We start from the raw sequence: 10,663 nt of genomic DNA, 5'->3' as shown, positions 1-10,663 counted from the left end.
TTTTGTCAACTTTGTGAATTTTGTCATTTTTGTCAATTGTGTCAATTTTGTAAATAGTTTATATTTTGCCAATTTTTCAATTTTGTCAGTTTTGTCATTTTGGTTAAATTTGTCAATATTGTCAATTTTGCCAATTTTGTCAATTTTGTCAATTTTACAAATTTTGTCAATTTTGTAATTTTATAAATTTTGTCTATTTTTTCAAATTGTGTGTTATTTTTTAAAAAATTTCCAATTTTATTATTTATGTCAATGTTGTTATTTGTTTGAATCAACGTTTTTCTTCTACGAAAATTCATTATTTTGATGTATTGAATTTATTCAGATTTTAAGCTTATATGTAAAAAAATCAAAGAAATTTCTGGAAATCTTGTCATCTAAAAAAGAAAAACAAAGATTTTTTCGTTCTTATATTGTATTATAAGCTGGATTGTGATATAAAAAAAATTTTAAAACAACTCGTAAACAAATAATAATTTATTTCGCATTTTCGATATGTACATAATATATAGTTTTTTTTTCGAAATTTCTCGCCTCTTCAAATTTAAAACGGTCAAACAAAGAAATTCGTATATGCAATATTTACACGAGTGCTTGCAACTAATCAAACTTTTTTTCTTCTAAAAGGCACATGTTTTCGCATCTTAGGCTATGTAATGTAGATAGGAAAGTAAATTTACAAAAATGCACGAAATCTCGCAGACGGTGAAAGAGTAAGGAATGCGTTTTCGCTCGTGTGCATTTTTAGTCGTGATTATGGCCAAAATGAAGAGGACTGGGGCGGTGCTTCCGGCTTTTCCGGGCAAAAAGTTCCGACAGCGAGTCCTGATGCTGCTTGTGGCTGATGTAGCCGAGCGAACCGGAACCCAGAGCCACTCCGTTGGGACCGTGGATGTATCCGATTGAGCCGGATCCGAGAGCGACTGGGCCATGGTTTTTGGTGAGAACTGGCGATAGGTTCTGGTGCAGCCGTGGATTGTAACCAATCACCGGGGGGAAAGTGGCCGTCGTCGTCGGCTGCTGGAGGAAGGTATTGTAGAAGGGCTGATATTTGCTGGGGAAATATGTCGGGGCCGTGGCCGTCGTTCTGGGATGATAGATGTTGGTCTGCAGCAACCGATTCCGCTCAATCTCTTCCGGATGGTGTTCCGTGACCGAGTATTGTTTCAGGATTCTCCCGTCAGCGATGTAGGTGTCGGTATCGTGATATCCCAGGTGGTTTCCTCCGATGAAGTGGAAAGGTGAGCCGTAGTTGGAATACTCAAAGAAGTTGCTTTTGTAGATAGAATCTAGGGAAGATGGCTTTGCGGAAAGGAAAGTGGGAATGGAAGTTGGGAGTGGTTTGATTACATGATGATCTAGGATAGGGGCGTGGGCAGAGTAGATGGGCCCAGATGGGAGGAAGGTGGTAGAGTGATAGTAGGGAGTTGGTTCAGTTACCGTAAGAAAGGGATCGGAAAGGTCGTACAGGAGCCGCTTCTGCTTAACCCCAGCTCGCGCCAAGGATCTCGTGCTAAAGCCGCACACAATTAAAATAATAATGAGTCGTGGGTTCTGTAATAGGAGAACAAAAAAAACGTCAATTAATTTCCTAACTACCTAGAAAGGGATGGCTCGGCTTCACTTATGATTGACAGTAGTTTACTTTAAACTTAACCCAGCATTATGCTGGTTTTAAATTATCAGAAATGAAATGCCATTTTGGGTCTATTGCATGAGTAGTACAAGGCACTTAAGATATGTCAGATTAAATCGAACAACATGTTCAACCCACCAGCAGAAAGAGAAACGGCTTGAAAGCAAAAATTTGAAGAAAAAAAAAACGTTGGTTCGCCTTGTTTGTCGATTTGCAAATCACATCGGTACCGAAGTTTTCTTCAATTCAAGTCATCTTTGGTGCAAAAAAGGGGTGTAAGAAAATGTACAACATTGGTAATACGGAGCAACTTTTTTGATACACACGTTTCAGATTAAGTCGAAGCATTTTACCAATATTCGCCTCAAAAGATCTTGACAAGACCAGATAAAGTTAATATGGAGTCAAATACAAAATCTAATGTGGTAGAAAAATTATGATTTTCGAAGCAATAAGAGGAGGTATAAAAAGGGGTTTTTTTTAATCTGGACAAAGTCTCTGAAACTAGTACAATCTTCTCAATAAAGAAATATCTACCTAGGAAGAATAGATATTTTTGGTCCAACTGTTTATTGATACAGTGAGCGAAATAAGTATAGTGCCACTTGTGTTTTTCAACAAAAACAAGATTATTTCTAGAAATTTACTGTGTAAAAGTGAATAATAATGCTTCTACGAATTATTCGAATAGATAACTGCATTTTAAGGAGCTTTCTAGAATTTCAAAGGTTTAAAAAGGGGGTTTTATGAGATGCTTCTCCCGCGTTTAGGAATTTGATATTTGAGCTGTAATACTTTATCAAACTGCTCGATTTCTTCAGTATGATGCAAAATGACGAAACATAGAATAAAGGCTGAATTTAAATTAAACAATAGGCTTCAAATTCAAAAATATTAATGTTTTAAAATAATCAAACACTATTTCTCTAGTTTCAAGTCATAGATGGCAGCACTATCTTGCAATTAAACCGAATGGAGATCCATTTTCGAATATCCAGGATAATCAAAGGTGTGATGGATAATTTTGATCAAGAAATAAGTACTTTGTACCGTGTGACCGCATTGGAAATTCTGAGATCACAAAATCAAAAACTTAGAATTTCATCAAGGTCACTAAAAGTGAATTTCTAGGACCGATAATCAGAATAATTTTGTACTTTCCGATGGAGCTTGACGGACCAGACGACTGGTAGTATTATTGGTATGATTTGAAATTGAATCGGAAGTTGAGATGAGCAGGAATTTTGGCGATGGTTTATTCTTGTGCTGGTGATTTTTTTGTAAATCCGGAAAATCTTTCTGCAGCGTGAACTCCAAAAAAACTGTGTTGAAAAACTACCTCGAAATGATGCATATGGGCCTAAATAAACCTGGAAAATCAATATTGAGACTTAATTTAGTATTAACTGCAAGATAGTGCAGCCATCCATGACTATAAACTGGAAAAAGTAAGGTTTACAGAAAAGAATCTAAGTTTTTCAATTCCAACCTGTTTTTTCTGATTCAAAATAAACCCAGAATGTTTGTTTCATCATTTCACATCATTTTAATGAAGAAAGTAAGTAGTTTGGTAAAAAAAAAATTACAGCTCAAATATCAAATTCCTTAGTTCTAGAAGAACATCTCTTAAAACGCCCTTAAAGCCTTTGAAAACTTTTGGAATTATAGAAAACTCCTTAAATTGCAGTTATCTGTTCAAATAATTCGTAGAAGCATTCCCGAGCAGACTTTTATGGCAAAATTATACCTAATTTTGCTATCATGCCTTGAAAGTAAAATGAGGTATCATTTTGCCCGAATAAAGGTGGTACAATGCCAAAATTTGGGTCTCACTTTTCATATGCCGATACCACAATTATACCAACTGTAGGTTTCACTGAAAGCTTAATGATACCTCGTTTAACCACCATCTCAAAACGCGTTTTGAGAGCACAATGATGCCAATTTTTGGCTTCGATTAGATCCAAAATTTGGCATCGGTGAGCTTTCAAAATAATTTTGAAAACGCTGGCTTAACGAGGTTTCAATGAGCTTTGAATGCAACCAAAATTTGGTATAACTGTGCAATCCGTGTATGAAAAATGGGATAAAAATTGGGGCATTGTTTCACCGTTATTAGGGCAAAATGATACAAAATTTTGCTAACAAAGCATGATAGCAGAATTTTGTATAATTTTAGGTTTCATTGAAACCTTACCCGATCAGACTTTTATGCAAAATAATACCTAATTATGCCAAAATTTCAATAACAGAGCATGATAGCAAAACTTTGTGCAATTTTTCCCGAGGTCAATATTTTAATTTTTTCGATTTTTTTTCTTGATTTGGTTCAATTTAATCAATTGCCTGAATTCATATAACAATCTTCGCATCAAAATCAAAATCGTCTCCAAAAACCATCATGTATAAAGTGAAATTGCTAATTCATCAAAAACGAAAACCAATCCCCAAAATTTTTGCCTTGCCTACATGAAGGCGTTTTCACTTTGCCTTTGCAAATGTTGAGTATTTTAGGTAGATTTATTTTAGTTGAATAAAACATAAAATTCTTCCACTAAAAAAAATTAAATTTAACAATTTTGCGCAAAAACGAGCAGTCAGAGGACAGACAAGGATGCTTATAGTATAATAAAAAAGTATTGGGAGAATCATCTTTCCTTATCGGGAAAAACCGGAAAAAATTTTTAAATTTCAAAATGAAAAATAGCTGAAACCCTGAATTGGACTGACTTTTTTCAAATCAGTTGGTAAAAATATGTTTTGAATCAAAAAAAATTATAAAAAGCTTAAAAACGGTTTAGGTTTTAGGTGTTTGGAGTAAATTATTACAAGCTCGCTTCAATTGATTCAACGTGTTGACTGCCAATTTCATAGTGTCAGGTTATCATAAAATGTGTTTTTTTTTGAGTTGAAAGAAAAGCATTCGAAAACAATTTATTCAAACAGATTTCAAATAATTTCATTTAATATCCTAGCAAATTCACAAAAAAAAACAAATTTTAAACGCCTGAATGTATACAATACATAAGATTTCAATGAATGGTTTTGATGGGGTTAAATCTTTAGGATGTAGTAAATTATGAAAATTCCTAGAACTCTAGGACCTACCGAGAAACTTTGGTAGTCTGCCGAGATAGAGAATTCATCAAATTGCTTATCATTATTCGTATTATAAAGACCTCAAGATTATCAGAGAAAAATTCATAAATTTTAGTTAAAAATGTCGTAGAATTTTCCAAATGTTATTCTTTCTTTGGTGACTTTTTCATATTTATCTCTTCATATTTTTTCAAAAGTATCTTAACATCTGGTTTCCTACTTTGAACTGTTCCATCAAAAGTTATTTCTACGTCTATCCATTTCTGGTTGATCGATTTTTTTAACATAAAGCTGATATCATAGTCATTTAAAATTCATTCAACCGCCATTCACATTGATTGAGTATTAAGCTGCTGAACAATTCAGGACCATCTCATCACTGTTATAAAAATTTAAAAAGGAAATCAGAATACGGTTTAGAATGAAATTTTTAGTTGTAATAATAAGCACACATTCTACCCAGGAAATATGAGTTCACCTTCAACTTTTTCAGGTAAAGTTCGAATTTGTTCTAAATAACAAAATTTCAACGCATAACCGTAATCGCCTGCGCTTATGCAACTAACGTTATAATCTATAGGAAAGCGATGTTGGTTTATTTGAGATACTCCAAAACAGCACGGGCAAAATTTTAAAGCCGTTCAACAAAGTTGAGTTGAGGGATTCATGAAAATGCTTCAGGTGCCAAGCTTTATCTTGAAATAATGTTCGTTTCTTGATTCGGCATTCGTTGAAAGTTTTGCAAAGTTTTGCAACGTTTACAGTAGCAAAGGCGAATTTGGTAACGCTTCGTTTAGCATTTTTTTACATGCGTTTTTGAGTAGAATAAAATTCAGTGGATTTCCAGTGTAAGTAGATTTATCCTACACTACCGTCGTCATTTATTTTCAATTCTCAATTAAATAAAATTAACTATTCATTAAATTAAAATGAATAAATCGTTTTATTTTTTTGAGAATTGAAAACAAATTATCAAGTTAGTGTAGGATAAACTAACTTACTTCAAAAATAAACTGCATTTAATTTTTAATTATTGTTTAACATTAAAGAGTTACAGATCAGCACTTACCGAATGTATTCTAAACATCCAGCCTTCAATGAGTGGATGTTAATTTCAAAACTGGCCAGGTTCCTCTAATCGCCATCCATGTTCCGTTTTTCCGGATGTACACATTGTTGGATATGGACCTATCTGATGGACCTCTTTGCTGCAGAATCATGCATGTTTATCTGGGAACCTCCATCTCCTCGAAATCGTCTGTGTTCAGCTCCAGGGCACAGAAGTATTGTAAGGTTGACAGTAACTAGGACCCTACTGCTGCTTGCATACACTAACGCACTATCGTTTGAATGCACTATCGCGGAACGGAAAAAACGCGAGCCACATGGCTCCTTGGACACCAGCACTTTACTAACAAGAACGATGTTGTTTTTCTTTTTAATTTTTATTACAACGAAACGAAATATACGAAATCCCCGATCACAACTGTTTGTTTTTGTTTACATCAATACACAGTTGCGAAAAATTACTCAAAATAGACAATAAATACCAACATTGAAAAAGTAATTTTGAGTAATTTGAGATTATTTCTTCATAAAATAGAGAAGTGTGCAAGAAATCAATTTATGGGTTCTTGTAAACCACTTTTGAAATAACAAAAACTTCCATAACTAACTTTCGATCAAGGTGTGTATATATATAGGAGGTGTTACCGTTTATCAAACTCCCGATTTAGCCATTTTTGCTATTTAGGCTATGCAACTGCGGAACTCAAAGAAGTTTGTTTACCAACAAACCACTAAAAAGATTGAGAGCGCCGCTCACTCCTATTCACGCCTACTTACTGTGAAAGTCGGAGAACCTCGTGTTTCAATAAAAGTCTCAGCAACTGGAGAAAAGCGACCACATGATATTTTGCATTCCGTAAACGAATGTTGTGATTGTTTTGCAAAACTGTGTTTTATGTAGGAAGAAAAATCAAAATGTAGATTTTAAAAAAATGTCCGAAAAAGTACTTAGAACGAAAGAACAACAAACAGGTGGTGAAGTTTCCATCTCTACAGTTTATTAGTAGCGCTCATAATTGTTTGAATAATCTCGGTAAAAGTAAGAAGTTTATTTCAGTTTAATTTTTTATAGTTAACTTGAATTCATAGTACAATATTTAAAAAAATTTTGAGCCCTTTCAAATATTTAAAAAAATCAGAGAGGGTTCTTTAAGGGGTTGAAACGATTAATTAGACGTGAGGTGTTGGCTCATTAAAAAAAAATATACAAATTTATTGACAGCTTGCAATCCTTAAAAAATAAACAACGGATTTTGCTATCAGTTTGCCGTTGATAATGAATGTTGATCTCATTTTTATATGAAAATCTAATCTAGATGATTCCTTCATGATGTCTTAATTTGAAACCAAATTTGAAAATATGACAGATTAAAAATATATGATTTTGCTATCGTCGAAAATTCAACAGCTAAAAATTTATTTGTTTATTTGTTTCCCTAGGTCAGAAGGGGAGAGGGCCGTAATAGTCGAAGCAACTCAACTGTTAAAAATAGTTAAATAGAAGAATGTAGATTCATTTGGGTTTTTAGAATAATGATACCTTAATGATGTCTATTTTTGCAATCACTGAAAAATCACCACTCAAAAATGCGCATACTGGTAACAAACAAATTAACTGTTTGTTTTCAGTTCGATTTAATTTTTAACACCTAATCAAATCATACAAATCACATGAAAAAACCTATATAACACTTATTATGTTTTTGGATAAACAATTTGAAATAAGTATACCTGAATAATAAAATAAATTTGAAACACTTGAAGTCAAAGGAGTTTACTTAGAAGAAAAAAAACGTTTGGCATGTAAAAAACACATTGCATGAAGGATTGATTTTGCCAAACATACCAATCAAATCCTATGGTAATTGTATTCTAAGTTGATTTTTTTTAATTGAATTTTTTTAGAAAACAAATTTTGTCAACTCGTTACCTCTTTTTGGTCTCAGTTTATTATTGTATGAAAATTAAGAAAAGAACTTAAGAACTGAATTCTTACTGTTGTTTTTTCGCCGAAATGATAAATCAGAGATTAAAATTAATGATATCTTGATGATGCCTTGTTGTGATATCACTGAAAAATCAAACATCTTTTAATGCCCGCACTTTGCTGGTAACTACTAAACTGTATGTTTGTTTTCATTTCGATCAAATTTTTGACTGTTTCATAATTTTTTTTATCGCAGAAAATGTTATACCAAATCATGGTATCATTCCCATCTCACTTTTCTACTAGATGAAAATAATGAAACCTTGGTGATGCCTTGTTTTGTTATCTTGGAAAAATCAAAACCAAAAAATGCTTTCATTTAGCTCTCAATGCCTTATTTTGGTATTGGTTTGACATTATCTTTCGACAAATTGATGCTTCAATGAAACCTAATTTTACCATCGGGAAAAATATGACACTAAATTATGCTATCACTTTGGCATTGATAGCTTATTTTGGTAACTGTTTGCTATCGATTCAGGCATCAAAGTCTGCTCGGGTTATTATTTACTTTTGTACAGTGAATTTTAAGAAATAATCTTGTTTTTGTTGAAAAACACAAGTGGTACTATTCTTATTTCGCACCCTTTTTTCATATTTTTGGTCCTCAACGCCAATTGCAACGTCCAAAAAAAGTAAATTTATGCTTGATTTATCCGTTAAAGCATTCAAAAAAATTGTAGAAGAAAATGTTAATGATTTTCAATCATTCATATTTTAACACTCAAAACACATAGTGGTACTATTCTTATTTCGCTCACTGTATCATCGAAGCTTCTGCTATTCGGTGAAATAAATGACGTATTCATTCCGGCAGAAATATATTGGTTAAATATATATGCTTTGAAGTTTTGATAAGTCATTTTGTCCATCAAGCATGTTCGACGAAACAAACAAATGACAATAGTTTTTTTATGTTTCTATTTTTAAATATACCTAGTATTATGAACTTTTACTTCAATCAAAGTGTTCATTCCGAGCACCAGAATATAATATCAGTATTTATACTCAGTTTTCAAGTTTTGAAAATGATGCTTTCTTAATGTTTTACTTTAATCGAACTCTATCATTAGTGAATAACTGAAATTTGTAATTTTTAATTTTGATTTTGTATCATGAGGTTTGATGCCGTTTAAATTAAAAGGTTTTTCTTTAAACTTGAAGGTCTTAAATTTAATTTGTTAAGACCAGACGTGGTCCTACCTACCTCTCCTACCTCGCTCTTTTTGAAGAAACGTTCATTCGAAAGAGTGATGGGGGTGGGGGGTTGTTAGAAAGGATACAGCAGACTGCCTCTTTTCCTCCAATTTGATCTTATTGAATTATTATTTTGAAAAATTTCAAAATTTGGAAAAAAAACTTTTTTAACCCATTTTTTAACTAAACTTTTTTAGATATTATTTGATACAATTTCAAACTCCGAATCTATAATTTTCCGTGTGGAAAAATGTTGATAAAAAGTGTCTTTCGTATTCTGTATACCAGGGAGTTAATTTTAATGAATCTAATTTTGATATATTCGAATATTTGAAAAAAAAATTATAATTGCTTTGAACTGAAACATGATTTTAAAACACTGACATTTTTTTTATTGTTTTGTTGATTTTTTCGGGGTTGTGATTCGAATTCTGAAATTTATTTCTCATTGTGAATTGTGGACTAAGAATTTTATTTCTAATTCTAAACCAAATTCTGAAATAAAATAATGAAATATCTTCATTCTAAAACTTTAAATAATCTGAAACGAATGAAATGAAAATTTAATCATCTGTTAAGAAAGGCTCCAAATTTGCAACACAGGGGGCATGAAGATTTTTATTCCTCGAAGGGCACATTATCCACAATTTTTAAAACGATGTTCGAGAAATAGTTTAGAAAAATTTGAAATGCATCCTGCAATGTTTTAAGAGCTGATGAAAAAGTTTTGACAAATTTATGCATTTTTTTCAACTGTCAAATGTTTAAGAACATTGTAAATAATGGTTTTGATTTAATAGTTAACATTCCCGTGAACTGCGAGTAATTTTGACTGTTGAGAAAAAGTTACATAAGTTTAATTTTTGTTGTGTTAAAAATTCCACAAAAATACAAGAATTTTACCAAATTTCAAAGTATATTGAAACCAAAATAAATTTCAGATATTTTTGGAAACACAACGTTTTGAAGTCTTTTGCATAGATGCTAACATCTCATTTTAATTTTTTCAAGATTTTAATTTATCTAAATTAATTAAAATCTTCAACATGGAAAAAAATAAAATGCTCTTTTGTGATGGCTGAAATAAAATAGTTGTAACACATTTAATTTAGTTTTCTTAGAAATTGTCGAATAACAATCTTTCTAAACAGTTTTTAAAACATACGCACCAAAATATCTGTGCTCTTGTGTAGGCAGTTGATACTATTCTTTAATGTATGGTCTTTATAAATTAAAAAATTTACTTTTATGCTAAATATGAAACTGGATTACAACTTTGGATTCAAATCATTATTGTGTAAATAATCTGGAAACAATATTGACAATATGATTGGAGTGGGTCTTGAAACTCAACCAAGCTCGGATACAAAATTCAACATTTAGTTTTTCATATAATGTTTTATATTATGTTCAATAGCATTATGATATTTCAATTTAGAACGAACACACACATACATTATTCACGAGTTACAAAACTAATTTTTCAATTTTGGCGGATAATGAATTTAAAATCTAAGTTATGATACAGAATAAATTCTTGATTTTTTTTTTAAATCCATAGGATCGGTAATAAATAAATAAAACTAATAAAAATTAATAAAACATAATATAAAACTACAAAAACCCATTAGACTACTTACGATAAAAATTGGCAAAAATGATAATTTTTCAATAGT

General features: G+C 31.7%; 1 protein-coding gene across 3 annotated transcripts in view; it reads right to left on the bottom strand.

The window, feature by feature from the left end:
* Window positions 1-527: 527 nt before the first annotated feature.
* Window positions 528-10,663, bottom strand: part of LOC129742209 (uncharacterized) — a 172,975-nt gene continuing 162,839 nt past the window's right edge. For 2 of the 3 annotated variants that reach the window (XM_055734080.1, XM_055734079.1), the window contains exon 2: window positions 528-1,554. In XM_055734080.1, the coding sequence (XP_055590055.1) occupies window positions 745-1,554 (810 nt within the window). In that variant the 3' untranslated portion in view covers window positions 528-744. The remainder of the gene's footprint in view (window positions 1,555-10,663) is intronic. The other variant, XM_055734081.1, reaches the window with a different exon arrangement.

Source organism: Uranotaenia lowii, chromosome 2 (genome assembly GCF_029784155.1).
Source record: "Uranotaenia lowii strain MFRU-FL chromosome 2, ASM2978415v1, whole genome shotgun sequence".
Taxonomy (NCBI): Eukaryota; Metazoa; Arthropoda; class Insecta; order Diptera; family Culicidae; genus Uranotaenia; species Uranotaenia lowii.
This window is presented reverse-complemented; position numbering and strand designations above follow the sequence as displayed.